The 16,452-nt window shown below is 33.3% G+C and overlaps 1 protein-coding gene across 1 annotated transcript in view; it reads right to left on the bottom strand.

The window, feature by feature from the left end:
- Positions 1–16,452, bottom strand: part of PCDH17 (protocadherin 17) — a 96,523-nt gene that overhangs the window by 59,020 nt on the left and 21,051 nt on the right. The window contains exons 2-3 of the mRNA XM_007110680.4: positions 2,386–2,444; positions 2,080–2,252 (exon numbers count right to left, since the gene is read on the bottom strand). Coding sequence (XP_007110742.2) covers positions 2,080–2,252; positions 2,386–2,444 — 232 coding nt within the window. The remainder of the gene's footprint in view (positions 1–2,079; positions 2,253–2,385; positions 2,445–16,452) is intronic.

The raw sequence follows: 16,452 nt of genomic DNA, 5'->3' as shown, positions 1-16,452 counted from the left end.
CATTTAATAGATATTTATTAAATAAATGAATTAATGAATCAAGTCTGTCGATCAATCAATGAAATACTCCTTCAAAATCATGTTTTAAAGTAGAAGTCAGTCTCTTTCCTATAAATTCAGAGATTACCTTCTAAGTATGGCTTTCAGATTCATAACTTTCTCGTGTTTGTTAATAAGGTTATGTGGAAACTACTTGTTTTACAGGAGATATATCTATTGGCATTCTCACTCATAGACTACCAATTATTTTATGTGTAATATTAATTAAAATATGTGTCAACCACATTTTCTTTTAAGAACAAGAGCCACCTTTCTATGATATTACTTTTTGATATCAAAATAGGAAAAAAAAGTTTTTCAGTATAAACTAGATTTTCAGAAATATATTTCACTTTTCTATAGGGGTCTTTTTTTCATTCCTATCATATACACTGCTCAGTCAGTGGATGGAAAGGAATTAAAAAGTTAATAGTGAGCAGCAGGCCTTTTTAATTAACAAAGTTTCTCATGAAGATAGGACAATAAATGCAAACTCTTTACTTACTCTATGCAGCTTTACAAATAGTGGCCAGTGAATTACCTGTAAATCACTTTATCACACACGGAGATTAGTCTGTTAGGCTATGCATTCACATATCAAGATCCAACAACGCATTACTTAAAATGTGCCTAAAATATTCATATATTATAATATCGCATAGTCAAACCCATGAAGACCACTTAAGTCACTTCAAGTAAACATTCAACTGTGCAGAAGCTGTGAATATTAGATAAGTATTCAAATAGCTTTTGTTTAAAATAATTTTTAAAACAATATTGCATTGTTATGCAAAAAGTTGTTAAGACATATCTGGCACTTATTACTTAGAAAAGAAGGCTTTTGAGACGTTATCCTTAAAATAAAGCCAGCATAATTATTTTTAGTGCAGAAACTTTTATATGTATGTATATATATGAATTTATTTCTGTATTGAATGTATGTGTGTGAGTGTTTGAACTCAAATTGCAACATGAATAGAGAAATTAAAAAGCATTCTATCTGCTGATGTATATGTGATAGGACTGACTGCACTAGAGGCAAAAATTTACTTTCTATGAATCACCAATCATTAAATGACTTAGAAGAATAAATAAATATGTCCATATAGCTTAAATGTAGTCTCTCATAAAAACTTAAATAAATACTAAACATATTTAAATACTATTAATATTTTGAAAACTAATATTAACTAATATAATATGCATTTGTAATTCTGAAATTCGATTTATACAACAGTTCTTTTCAATTCTTACAATTGGACATAAAAAAAGCTTATTCACAACAACTAAGTCTCACACTTAAGAGTAGCTTAATTCTCTCTGGGTGAATCATTAGTAAATATTCTATTGTGTTTGAAACAATAAAAATATCAAAATTAATTTTAAAAGGCATATCAAACTAATAAATTGAAGATAGACTTTTAGAAAAAAACATATGTATTTATGAAGAAGTATTTCTTTTTTAACTCTATCAGGGTAAACAAGTTCATGTTTATTTGATAACCAGGAAGACTTAGACATAAATCAAAAGGAGCCAGCACTCTGGCTTAGCTGTTATTTGACTCTTGAAAAACTATCTTGAAGCTAAAATCCACACTAAAAATACACCAACACTGATAAGAGCTATACAATTCCAATCGGGTTTTCATTTCGCCTAAAAACATTGAATTTGTTCATCTTAATCTGTATATTAGTATATTAAAATGTGCATATCTAGCTAACATATGCTATATTTTCCTTTAATAAAATGCAAAATAACAAAGGCTGGAAAATGTTCATAAAGATAAGTATAATCTAGTGACTTTGGCCGAGTTCTCATCTTAAGAAGATTACAGACCAAAATCCATGGCCTTCCTTTTTCTGTGGTTACTGAGGTATTAAATAATTGCTTTTTGTCTGGGGCAACCTCAGAATTTGCTGCTTCTTTTGCTATGTCATCAATGGTCCATTCCAAGGTGATAAACTACAACTCTAGTACTATGAGGTTTATAATGATTGCTTAAGCTTTACACATTGTAAGCATTGGAAGACTTCACTCACCTTGTTCAAGTGGTTGGCTTTTAGTTGAAGTACTTTTCATCTTGAGTGCCTCCCTAACAGACATGTCACAGCAGGAGCCTTTGTTAGTGTCTTGGTCACTGTCAGCCTGATCACTGTCCCCGTGCCCACTGTCTCTCAGGCTGGCTCTTTCTGGGTCCTTAAACGTGGAGCTACTGAAATACATATAAAGAAAAAGAAGAGAAAGTGTTGTCTCTACGAGTTTGAATCTGAAGTGTAATCTCTAGCAAAGCAATTTTGACATGAATGCAAATGGGGAGGCTGAGAAAGTTATTTAATAGGCCTTACCTTTGAACAAACTGCTGCCTGCCGCCCATGTAATTGGGCTCTGCGGGAAAATTGTCTGTCTGCGAAAGAGAAGGAAAGAAATACGTATAGTTGTACACTGGACAAATCTCCTGCAGAGCAACAAGATTTCCTAGTGGAAAAATGATTAATAATTCAAAAATTCCCTTAATCTTCAAATTTGTACATTTTAATTAAATTGGAAATTGCTGACATGTAATTATGTACTCAGAACAATTAAATGATTCCAGTCCACAAATTATCTGTTAAAGTAAACAATGAACCTGTCATCACGGGTATTCTCTGTTAGTACCAGGATGGATAACACTGTCTGTGTTGTTTCATTACTTAGATATTAATATTGAATATTTGTGGGAGGTGTGGAAAAATGACCTAATTTCTCCATATTAAAAGCGTGAATTATTTAATAATACTCATTTTTAAGCATAATTACATCATCTTCTGGGATTCTTTGCCCTTCTTGTTATAACATCGTTTAAAGTCATCCACTCCTCAATTAAGGGATATAAGACCTTTCCTTCAAATTTCACCAGTAACAAATACAGGCATGGGACCTATGGTCGGACTCATCTTTATAGTGCATCCTTATCTGCATCCCTATTATGGAAATTGTACTTAATACAAGAGAAAGGGCTGTTACTTCCTGATTATTAAAAACAAAGTGAAATAAAAATAAGAATTAAAATGTTACTTAAAACATTGGGAGTAAAGACACTGAGAAACGAAGCTTGTTTTTGTGTTTGTTTTTGCTGCTTCCAAACTGACGTGGAGGTCTGCCAAATAGAACTGAATTCTCCTTGTACCGTAGAACAGAGTCTTTTGCGAGAAAGAGAGTAGATCTTTCATAGGTTTCCCTATACTGTACATTCATACACGTTACTTCTCCTTGCAGCTGACTCAGCGACAAAGGTTCTCCTGTTTTCTGCCTCACTTCATATCACACCATTGTGCTCTGAAGCAGCTATGGGTTCCTACAAGATCATCCAGCATGCAAGTATCAGTGACACAGGAGTGTGCAATTCATGAAGCAGAGAGACCAAGGTAAGGTTTAATGTAGAGCAGTATGTATTTTCCTTATAAATAAGGCTAATTTAAACTAACAGGACTCTTTTTTTATCCCATGTAATAATTTAAATTATTTGGCTTTTTAAACTATTATTGGAAAAAAACATGTTAAGAGTAATAGCTTAAACTACTGTCTAAGTTTCACTGTCTTTTAGAAGTTGGGGGACAGGAAAAACCCTCACAAATTTCTAAATCTATATAATCTTTTCTTGCTGTTGTTCAAATGACCTTTGTCAAAATAAATGCAAAGATGAAGGTAAAAAAGGTAGATTAATTTCTCACTTCTAATCCACTTTAACTAGTAGTTGGTAGCAGACGTTTTTTATGAACATGTTTTTACTAATTTCCAGATTCCGTGAAGCACCTTAATTGTTTCCATAACAAACTATCTATCTTTAAGGATAACTTTATCTTCTAGTAAAAGTAATAATGGAAACCAACACCAAGAGCAAAAATGTTTGCAAAAGAGTTTTGCCAATGTTAAAAACTAAAATTACTTAGAAACTCCACATTTAAACTTAAAATCATCTAGTTCATTTTTTGAATTGGTCAAAAACATGCATCAACTCATTATTGCTGTCAGTTAAAAGCTAAGCCTGAGTATCTTAGAACACTTCAGAAAAACAGAATCCGGGGTATTAAGGAGAGAGTAAAATGTAAAGTGAAAGTGTAAACTCTAGTTAGAAAATATAAGGGCTATTATAAGTAATCTTGTGATTTTAATGGCTTTGATTAGGTGGGACCTCATAGGATGTGGATCCCTATTCAGTTAGACACAGGGAGACCGACTGGGAAAACTTTTCTTCCCTTGTTCTAATAGGGACAGTATCTAAAAATTTTTGCATAATATCAAAGTTCTGGGCAGTTCTTATAAAATAAGATACTTTAAGTTCCTATTGAGTGAAGAGCTGTTTTAAATTATATGTGAGTGTGTGTGCACACATGTCTATGTATGTTTCTATGTATGTATCATCATGTTTGATGAGCAATGGGCGATGGTAATGCTACCAAATATTGTTCTGATGAAAGCAGAAAAACAATAGGAAGTTAGAAAAGAAGAATTTTGGAAAGGAAAGAAAGGCAGGGAGAAAGGCAAGGGAAAAATAGAAAGAGAGGAGGAAGAGAAAAACAAAAGGATATACAAAGGAGGAGAAATGAGGGTGGAGGGTGGTAAAAGCAGTCTAAAGAAAATTGGTTTATTATTATAGAATTTCATAAAGTACAATTTTAGAAGTCTGCAACTTAATCAGTAGCAGAGTATCAACAGTTTATTAATAATGTCTGCCAGCATTCATCCATTAAAATAGGTAGGAATGTGAGAGGCTGTGTCTGTTTATAATTACCATAATGAAATAGCCATTTGGCCTTTAATAAACATATGACTAATTCACTATAAAAACCACACTGGTTTTAATACAGAAAATAACATTTTCATTATCCAGGCTCCAAGGATGTCTGAAAACTCATTTCAAATAATCTTAAATAAAATAACAGTATTTACATAGAAAAACAAACAGAAAATAGACAAAACAGCTGAATGTATTACAGCATCATTTAATTTAGAAATATAAGGGCTTCAGCTATTTTCCAACACTGTATTCTAAAAATCAAATTCTATCTTGTACATTTATAATTCTTAACCATTAAGTCTAGAAAGAAAGTGAAATTTGGGGTCAGACACTTGTAGATTTTTAGGTCTCAGCAGAGTAATTAAAATATTCATATGAGTAATTAAAATATAACTCTTGAAAATTTTATCCTTTTCCATACAAGGATAAAATTAGAATGCTTTCCAGTCAAACACAACTTGAACACAGGAACTATTAACTTTTATTTTTAAAACATATCATTTGTTTATTATTTAAAAAAATGGATCCCTGGAACTGATGGCTAGTTACAAAAAAGTTCTAAAGCAGACACTTTGAAATAAACTGTAGGATATGACTATCTTTTTAATCTATTTCACTCAGAAATAAAAAGACAAATGTTTTGCTGTTTTTTTAAATGATCATTTACTCATAATGATCACTTAAATCTGAACTAACTTATAAAACTGAATGGCCTTCCTAGTTTGATTTTTTTTTTTGTTATTTTTTGGCTGAAGATAAAAATTTAGATATTCTTTCCTTTGTTCAGAAAACATAAACAAAACAAGTAATCAAGTAAACAAACATACAAAGTAGATAAAGTCTGTATGATATGAATGGGTTCTTTGATTATTTACCTTTATGCACTTCTCTTCTAGTACTCAGCAAATTGTAGTAAATTTATAAATGATACTTGAAATCATAATTTTTATCAGCAGTAGTCAATAATAAACTATTCCTAAGATGTGCCATCTTCTACTACTTGCTCATCTATTAGGACTCTAAAAATATCATGATTTTAAAAACGAGTGTCTCTGAAAAAGACCAAAAGAAAGCACCTACTGAAGCTGAACCACATTGCCTGAAATTGGGGAAGCTCTATTTGTGGAAGTAGATTAATTTGACATGACCACTTACATGTATCTAGAGAAGTTGATCTGAAAATGGATAGCAAAAAGAGTCAAAATAGATTTTTTTTTTACTCTTGGAATAGTAAAAATAGAAAATTTTAAAATATATCCAGCATTTGACAAAACTCAACATCTATTAATGATAAAAATTCTCAGCAAATAGGAATAGAAGGAAACTTCTTCAACTGCATAAAGAGCATCTATCAAAAAAGAGTATAACTAGCATCACACTTGAAAGACTGAAAGCTTTCACCACTGCACTGAAAGTCCTAATAGGTTAAATAAGGCAAGAAAAATAAGTGAAGGACATACAAATAGGAAAAGGAGGAAAAAAAATTTTCACAATGTTATTGTATTCTCAGATAATAGTATTGTTCAAACAGAAAATAAGAAGGAATCAAGACAAACAAATCAAACAAATAAAACTTCTCAGAATGAGTAAATAAGTTAAGCAATGTTGCCATGTCCAAGGTCACCACACAAAAATCAATCATATTTCTATATACTAGCAATGAACTAGTTGGAAACTTAAATATCCAAAGCAAGACATTTATAATATGTCCCTAAAAGTCAAATACATAAGCAAATAGATAATTTTTAAAAATAAGTACAGAATCTGTATACTGAACATTACAGAAACTGATGGAATAAATCAAAGAAGGCCTAAATAAATGGAGAGGTATATCATGTTTATGGATTGAAAAATTCAACATGGTAAAGACATCAATGTTCCTCAAATAATCTATACATGTAACATAATTCCATTCATATTCACTGAATGATTTTCTATAGCTATAGACAAGAGGACTCTAGAACTTACAACAGAAAGAACTGTTATGTAATAGCCAAAATAATTTTGAAAAAGAAGATTAAATTTGAAGGAATCACACTACCCTATTTAAAGAATTACTATGAAGCTACATAAATCAAGACAGTGTAGTATTGTCAATGGAAAAGACACATAGATAAATGGGACAGGAGAGACTGTTCAGAAGCCCAGAGAAATACGACCAACTAATTTTTGACAAAGTTGCAGAAGGCAATTCAATAGAAATGAACCTTGGCAATTCAACAGAAATGAACACTTTATAAAAACAAAACAAAACAAAAACTTAAAAATTTGAAATTGACCATAGATCTAAATGAAAAACATAAAACTATAAAACTTTCTAAGAAAACCCTGCAGAAAATCTATGTGACCTAATGTTAGGTAGAGTTCTTAGATATGATACCAAAAGTATCATTCATAGGAAACAAAAAGACCAAAATTAACCTAATAATTTCGTATTTACCTTAAATAAATGAAGACTACGATCACACAGAGATTTGTACATGAGTATTTCAAGAGCTGGCTTTGCCAAAACTGGAATCATCCCAGATATCTTTCAATAGGTGAACAGATAGACGGTGGTACATACATACAGTGAAAAACTATTTAACAATAAAATAATGAACTATTGAGGCAACAACTTGGATGAATCTCAGAAGCATTATGTTGAGTAAAAGAAGCCAGTCTCAAAAAAATTGCGCAGTGTATGATTCCATTTATAAGATTTCTCAAAAAAGCAAAAACTATTATAACAAAGAATAGATCAGTGGATGCCAGGGGTTAAGGTTGACTATAGAGATATATCATGAGGAAGCTTTTAACGGTGATAGAACTGTCCTGATTGTGGTATTAGTTTCATGATGCTATATATGAAAAAAATAACAAAAAAACAAAAAACACAGAACTCTACATTCCCAAAAATGTTCATTTTACTGGATGCTAATAAAAAGTAATTCCAAACATACATATAAGGTGATCATCTGCATCTCATATACTCTGAGGATTTTTCTGTCTCACAGAGAATTATAAAACTACAAATTCTTTCATTAGTCTCAATAAAGAGTATTTCTGAACTTTGTCTTTTAAAATTATACAGAGCCAACTTTCAAAACACTATGTAGAAATCCCATATTCATTTGGACAGACTACAAATGGATTTGAGATATAAAGCTCTATTTAGCCACACTAACAAACCCAAGCAACACTCTATAAGACAGTCTTCTTAAATATGAATTATTTAGCTCAATTTTCATATTTTTTCAAGGATTTTTTTCTTGCATGCAGTTCTCATTTACCCAGCTATAAAATAGATACTTTAAATAAAGATTTCAGACTGCATTTATTGCAAAGAAGTAGCTTTTCCTTTCAATGCATGAAAAAATATGGCTATATCATGAAGAACTGGGAACCATCCTTAGAAATGGTGAGTTTTTTAATTTGGAGAATACCTCATGAAATTGATTCTACATTTGTAAGTAAGTGAATAGAATATCCTTGTAAAGACTAAAGACATTGAATATGAAATTATTAGCATCTAAGATGCACCAAAGTGTATACAGAATAGTCAAAATAATTTTACATCTTTGATGGTAAAATTAGGATAATACTATCTAAGTTGTGTGGTTTTATATTTTATATGAGATAATATATGAAAATGTCTTAGTTATAAAATACCATTCCTGTTATAACTTTTAAATTTTTTAAATTTTTTATTTTTTGGCTGCACCACGCAGCTTGCAGGATCTTAGATCCCCAACCAGGGATCAAACCCCAGGCCCCCTGCAGTAGAAGCACAGAGTCCTAACCACTGGACAACCAGGGAATTCCCACTTTTAAATTTTTTTTAATCTTATAAGCAGCACTGGAATGATCATGAAATAACAATAACTGGATGAAAGTCTGGTAAATTGTAAAACAATACTTGAATTTCTAAAAACTGAGATAACCGTGGGATGACAAAAACAAAGATCTCAACTTTTTGAGTCTCATTTCTAAAGAATTTCTAAGAAAAATATCAGAGTACTATTCTCCAAATGTATCCCTGAAAAGGAACAGAGAAAAATATTGTAAGCATTAGGAAACTGGATTCTAGAGTTATTTTTCACCATCATAGATACTGTTTAAGTAAATGTTTCTAGAATTCAATCTGTGGTTAGTGCAATAACTGTGAAAAATATATGCACAATACCTCGGTGCTATTTAACAGGATTATCTTATATTTCCCATAATAGAGTCATGAGACAGTCAGGAAATTTCCTATGGAGAGAACAATTTTGACAAACCAAACAGCTCTGGCATTTCCAGAATCATTGTTGTGTAAACACAGGAGACAGCAGTTTATAAACTGCTGGCATTCTTGATATTATTTTGCTTTTCTACATCTGTTTCTTTACCAAAGAGGAGACCTTTGGGACAGAGACTCAGCAGGTAAATTCTTTCCACAAACACACATTTAGTTCAAACCATGCACAGTATAAAAAATCTAGTATTCACCAATGTAAAATTCACAGTATCTGATATTCAGTCAAGAATTACAAGGCATGAAGTAAACCAGTAAAACATAACCCATACCTAGGGTATAGCCCATCAATCAATAAAACCCATCAATCAATAAAAACAGACCCAGGCATGAAAAAGATGACAGAATTAACCAGTAAGGACCTTAAAATCTATTAGAATTTTGAAAATATGATCAGGAATATAAAAGCATGACCCTGAGAGTAAGTTCCTCAAATTTTGAGCCCAAGAACCTCCCTTGAAGTATCCTAATCTTGGGCCTGAAGGTGAGAAATAGATGGCCCAAAAGATGATAATGAAACTTCTAAAAGTGAGAGCTATAATATTTGAAATTAAAAATACAATGAATAAGACTGACAACAGATTAGACAATGAGGGACAAAAGATGTAGCATTTTGCACCAAGTTCTAGAAGCATCTGTCTCAACAATTATATATTTAATATTAAATTTCTACTTTATGTTTATCTATATAAGCTTTATATATTTGAGTCAACATCCTGTTTATAATTTTGTAATATATAAGAGAGCAGACAGATATGTCAAATACAAAAAGGCTCTCCCAGAGGTTGCAATACAAATATGAAGAAAGCTTTCATTCTAGAGGTATTGATCTAGAATTGGAATTATTGAAGAAAAACGAAAGTGTATATTTGACTCTTTGAAGTCATCATTAAGGTAAAACTTCTCACAGACTAATTTTGGGTCGGATGTGTAGTTATGGTGTTGAATCACATCATTATAGCTTCAGTTACATATACTTAGATGATCAGTGTTTTCCTAATCCAGAGGAACAGGGGAGTGAAGTTTTGAGAATTCCTTTGAATTAGAGAAGAATGATTGCATATATTGATGCCACTGGGTTGCAAACAAAATGAAAGTAGTTGAACTTTTCCCTTAATTCAAAGGCACTGCTTTTCCCATTGATAACAGTATTCTCTTTGCAGCACTCTGAACACAAGGGAGTGTTAAGAGGTGAATAATTCACTTTAAGCTTTTTCATACCGACATTGCTTCTGATAGCTCTGCCTTCAACAGAATATATGGTGTGGTTCTTTCCACACTGCTGAAGTAGCCAACAGCATTTTAAGCCACCATTTATAAAATTACCTGACAGCACCTATAGCTCTGAAATTTCTAAAGTGCATGAGATATGGTAATAACTGTATTTATCAGTGATTTTCAAAATAATACATTTTATACAAATATAGTGTGGTCCACACTTATGTACTAAAGGTATAAGAAAAAAAGTCAGAAATTCTTACCACATTTAGCAAAAACTGACATTAAGTTAAAAATGGGAGGACAAGAACAGCCATATCCTGTTAAGTGAGAATTGCAAGTCTACTGCTCAATTCGGATGACTTAGATGCATTTTTAAAGTGATGTGGCTGTATCTGAAAACCTCTTGCAAATGTTAATCCTTTTATAAATGGCACTGATAAGTTCAGTAATAACTGGTGTGCCAGAATTTAATTATGCAATCTGTGAATCTTAAAGAAAATCATCTTTGACAAGAAAGAAGAAAATCAAAATACTCAAAAGGTAAGATGAGAGCTATTTTTTATCTATAAAAGCACACAAAATAGAGAATGCTGCACATTCTTTTTATATACTTGCTGAAGGGTGGAGCCCAGAGGCCACCGAGGCACCACTGAATGCTATCTGTACTTTCCCACTAGCAACAGCAGCACATTATGCCATGAGCGGATATCTTAGGAAAATAATCCAAATTTACTAGAAGATTGCTAATTTCGACATCCCTAATTAATCCATTCTCTTCAGTGTGGTAAGCCTCTCCATTTCAACCCTATCCAATACCCAGTTCTCCCTTTTTCTTCCAAGTGGCGGGGGAAGTGTGGAGTTCTTTTCTGTTTTCTTGCTAAATCTTAGCCAGACATTTAGTCTTAGGAAACTCTCCTCTGCTTTCCTCCTATCATAGTCTTTTCCCATCTCTATTAAGAATGCAGTAGGATTTTCCCCCTGGAGGGAATATCTGAAACTACATTCTCTGCAGTTGGGCCTCTAAGACTAACAACTCAAAGATTATACATTGCCAATAAAAATTCATTACAAACCTGAAATTCTGGAATATTCCACATATGAAGAGAAAGAGCGAAAAGAGAGGGAGACAAATTAGTGACACATTCTTTTGAATGCTCCCTTCTGCAAAACATATTTCCTTAAATTTTTATTTTATTAATTTTTAGAAACTTGCTAATAAGCATATGGAAATTTTTTACAATTGAATTATTTAGATTCAAGCCAGTCTTTAGTCCAATTCACTTAGCTAATATGGACATGCCTTGAAACTATACCTCACTGAATCTAAATACATGTAAATGGTATAACTGTGTCTATACTGTACTTGGAGATTTGGAGTATGCTGTCCTTCATTAGGATCTACAAAGTGGTATTATTGATATTTATTATTCATTCTTCTCAGTTGCCCTAGGAGACACAATACTATTACTGTCCACATTTTTTTTAAACAGAGAAACTACAGCTGACTTTCATAGGGATGCTTGTCATATACCCAATTCATTGTAGAACAATAACACTTGCCAGAGACTGCCAGGACCAGTCGGTTGATATACTGCCTCTCTGAGAAATAGAGAAAAATAATGATCCATACCAATATTTTCAGAAATAAGTTAATGAGAAATTAATGTGAGTTGCCTTGAAATGATCTTAAAAATTATTGTTACATACTAAGCAAAATAGTACTACTATTACCCCTAATAACAAGATGGCTCTTTATGCACTCTACCTTTCTTTTTATACTTTCACGTTAAATTATTTTAATATGCTTAATATTATATTTAACTCTAATGACTAGATTTATCCTTTGGTCAATAACATAAAAAAGTAATAATGGCCATTTATTATCAAATATCCTAATGCATACAGTAAGTTTAATTGTATAATTACCATCATTATAGTCATATATTATCAATTGCCAAAATAGGCACTTCTGAACACTCACTTTTAAAGTGCAAATTTAAAGTGTTACATTCAGTCGATCATCATGTGAAATTCCTAAAAGACAAATAACTAATTTAAAAAGTAAATCAAACTGTATGCTTGTTATCCATTTCATCAGTTTATTTTTTCACAATACACTAAAATTAAAAACTTTATGAATGCACTGATTTTGGTAAACACAATTCACCAGTCTTGCTGCTCAAAATATTAAATTGTTGATCAGAAGATAGTCAATTATTATTTAAATAATGATTACATTTTGCAAATGCAACAAAAAGTGATCAACAAGATCTGTTTCTTATCTGATTTTGCATCAGCCTTTCAAGTCATCAACTGCATAGGTGCATTCCAATTCTTAATAGGAGAAAAAATAGGAGGAATTCAAGGTGAAATTGAATAAATCAGCAGCTTTCTAATGTTTTCCTTCCTCTAAATCTTGAGAAGCAAAGAGAATTTTTAACTCTTTATAAGTAACGATTCACCCAACCAGGTAAACAGCCAATATATTTTACAATAACTAGTATATACTTTGGGTGAATTTTGAGTCCCCAAGCTTTTGCATGAGTTTCAAAGATAATTTACTAACCCCTTCCAAAAAATAAAAATAATATAAAATTATAAATTAAAAAATAACCCTTTAGATTTGAATTTCTGGCTTAAAAACAAGAGTAATTTGAAAGCACAGTTATGAAAATTTAGGAGATAACATACAAGGAATTTGGAAGACTTGTCCTCAGACATGAATATTAAAAAGAAAAAGAAATTCCTAAATTTGAAGAAAAATTAATTATTAATCAAATTTGTGAGTATTAGATTACTAGAATATTTTTCATTTTCCCTCTGAAATATAAGTATCACATTTAAAATGCATGAGGGGCTTCGCCAGTGGCGCAGTGGTTGCGCGTCCGCCTGCAGATGCAGGGGAACCTGCTGAGCCTGCGCGTCCGGAGCCGCCTGTGCTCCGCAACGGGAGAGGCCACAACAGTGAGAGGCCCGCGTACTACAAAAAAAAAAATAATAATAAAAAATAAAATAAAATAAAATAAAATGCATTAGAAAACGCAAATAAAAACCACAATGAGGGGCTTCCCCAGTGGCGCAGTGGTTGCGCGTCCGCCTGCAGATGCAGGGGAACCGGGTTCGCGCCCCGGTCTGGGAGGATCCCACATGCCGCGGAGCGGCTGGGCCCGTGAGCCATGGCTGCTGAGCCTGCGCGTCCGGAGCCGCCTGTGCTCCGCAACGGGAGAGGCTACAACAGTGAGAGGCCCGCGTACTACAAAAAAAATAATAATAATAAAAAATAAAATAAAATAAAATGCATGATTCAGTGGAAATAGCTATTTCAGGTTGGTGTTCATACCTGAAATTAAAATAAAGTTAAGTGTCTTTACTAATGTTAACATATTTTTAAACATTAGCATAAAATGAAATGAAATAGCTCTACTCTTTATCAGACTGTCACTTAATACCTAATTCAAGCAGCCCCAGTTCTTTCTTTGCTTGAAGACTTTAATTCTAAGAATTTTTCTCCTCTAGTGAAAAAAGCAATGTTATCTAGAGAACCACTTCATGAGACAATAAACCAGCATTCCTCCAATAACTGGTTTTGAAATAACGGATAATCATTTTGATTTTGTTAGAAACTATTTAAAGTCTACATAGTGCAGTTTTTTAAGCAAACACTCAAATAGAAAAAATTAAGAAATATTATTAACAGTTAGTAATGACTTACAAAATTGGTTGGTGAACCCTGGCTGGCTACGGGGCTCATTCTCTCTTTTTGAAAATAAAGTTTTATTGGAACTCAGCCATGCCCTTTCATTTACATGTTGTCTATGGCTGCTTTCATGCTTCAATAGCAAAGATGAGTAGCTGTGACAGAGACCGTACGACCCCCGAACTTTAAAATATATACTATCTGGCCCGTCATTAAAAAAAAAAAAAAAAAAAAAAATTGCAGGCTCCTGACTTAGAAAGACGAAGTCTCAGTTCTTTTTATTTTTTTTGCGGTACGCGGGCTTCCCACTCTTGTGGTTTCTCCTGTTGCGGAGCACAGGCTCTGGACGCTCGGGCTCAGCAGCCATGGCTCACGGGCCTAGCCACTCCGTGGCATGTGGGATCTTCCCGGACCGGGGCACAAACCCGTGTCCCCTGCATTAGCAGGCGGACTCTCAACCACTGTGCCACCAGTGAAGCTCTGAAGTCTCAGTTCTTAACCATATAATTAATATTTTTTTTACTCTACTCACTCCTGTAGATAAAATAATAATGAGGCACTTTTACATATGCACTAGGCTTAATTAGGTCATGGTTTACGAAAAAAATACATCATTTTCATCCTCTGATGGACACAGACCTCCTCACAGAGTATGCACTTGGAAGGTACCTGATTGAATAACGATTTATATTTTTAAGTGATTTAGGTTTTAGGTGATTTATAGCATGTTTATATTCAATTCCAAACAACTTAAAACTGTGGAAACAGTACCATCATGGGAACACCTAAAACAAAATGCACTCAGATGCATGAAGTTTCCTGAATTGTATTACAAGTTCCTCTAGAGTGCAGTTAGAATAAGAGTAACCAATTCATTCCCAGGGAAAAGAACTCTTCAGTTCTGAGAACTCTGTCTCCTTTGCTTCCTTTCATATTTTAGAGGTTGATGTCGTCACAGTATTTCAACTCTTCCAAATGTATTATTTCCTTTCAGCCTCACTGGATGGGGCCATTATAATTATTTCTATTTTATGGATGGAGAAGCTGAGGCCTGTGGAATTCATGAAAGGCTAGCCGGAGGTTCCAATATGAGTAAGTAATATGAACGAGTTACTTTGACTCAACATTTTGCACCCTTTCAAATAAAAAACCTGCAAGTACTATATGATTCATCTCGCTTTTGTGTGTATTGTCCTTTGCTTTCTATTTTATTCTATTATCATTGTCTGTCGTGTTTTACAGATATTTTCATTCTAATCATGCTTGTTAATCAACACTCCCTACAGAGTTCTGATACCAGGTCACAGCTCCTTGAATGGCTTTATTCCTATAACTGGGCAGCTCTGAATTAAACACAAATAAAAGCAATGATGTCTACTGCACAATTTTGATTAGAATAAAAGAATCAAAACCAGTTCTGTGATCAAATCTGAGAATCCATGGCTGCTTCTGGAGTCTCCAAAATTTGGAAGTATTTTCACTACAAATGAAAATACTATAGGAACAACTACAGAACCTCTTCACACTACTGCTGGTTTCCCATTTGAAAGACTCTGTGACAACATGTTGTACATAGGCTCCAGCAGAGTTTTTGATGCTTCCTATGTGGAAGCCTTAAAGAATTTTCTTCTAAATTGACCTGCAGTCTAGGGACTAAGTTGTATTACTTTGTTGCAGCAATTTTCATGCTATAAGATGTTCCCATAATCTATAGATACCTCAATAGAAATGAATGTCAAATATGATATCCCAACTGGTGCAGGAGTAAAAACCCTAAACTCTGAGTCAGATGACATTAGTTCTCTATTCCTGGCAAGCTGCGGTAACATTTCTGTGCTTCAATTTTCTCACATGAAAAGAAGTGTAAATGAAATCAGGCGCTGTCAAATGTCTCTAACTTTCTAGTATTCATTGCCTTAAAACAGTTCTTTTGTGGAAAATTCTCTTCATTTTCTACCTAGTTGAGTTTTTCTTCCTACAGGGTCTCCCTGCATAAAAAGCACAGTTTTTTGTGTTTTTTTTTGCGGTACGCGGGCCTCTCACTGCTGTGGCCTCTCCCGTTGAGGAGCACAGGCTCCGGACCCGCAGGCTCAGTAGCCATGGCTCACGGGCCCAGCCGCTCCGCGGCACGTGGGATCCTCCGGGACCGGGGCACGAACCCGTATCCCCTGCATCGGCAGGCGGACTCCCAACCACTGCGCCACCAGGGAAGCCCAAAAGTAAAGTTCTTAAGGAAGACTTAAAAACATCTTTCCACTTCAGAGTTGACTTTGGTAGTTTAAGAATGTTTAGACATTTAGAAACCAATTTTCACAAGATAGTCTATCAAAAATCAGTCACATTTTTAAATGTCTATTTAACATTAAAACAAAAGTGATCACTTCTGGCTCCGAGAAGTCAAAATATAAATGTACAGTAAAATACATTTGCATTCCTGGAAA

The sequence above is a fragment of the Physeter macrocephalus genome, chromosome 13, assembly GCF_002837175.3.
Source record: "Physeter macrocephalus isolate SW-GA chromosome 13, ASM283717v5, whole genome shotgun sequence".
NCBI lineage: Eukaryota > Metazoa > Chordata > Mammalia > Artiodactyla > Physeteridae > Physeter > Physeter macrocephalus.
Note: the sequence above shows the minus strand (reverse complement) of the source record. Positions and strands in the feature narration are given on the sequence as shown.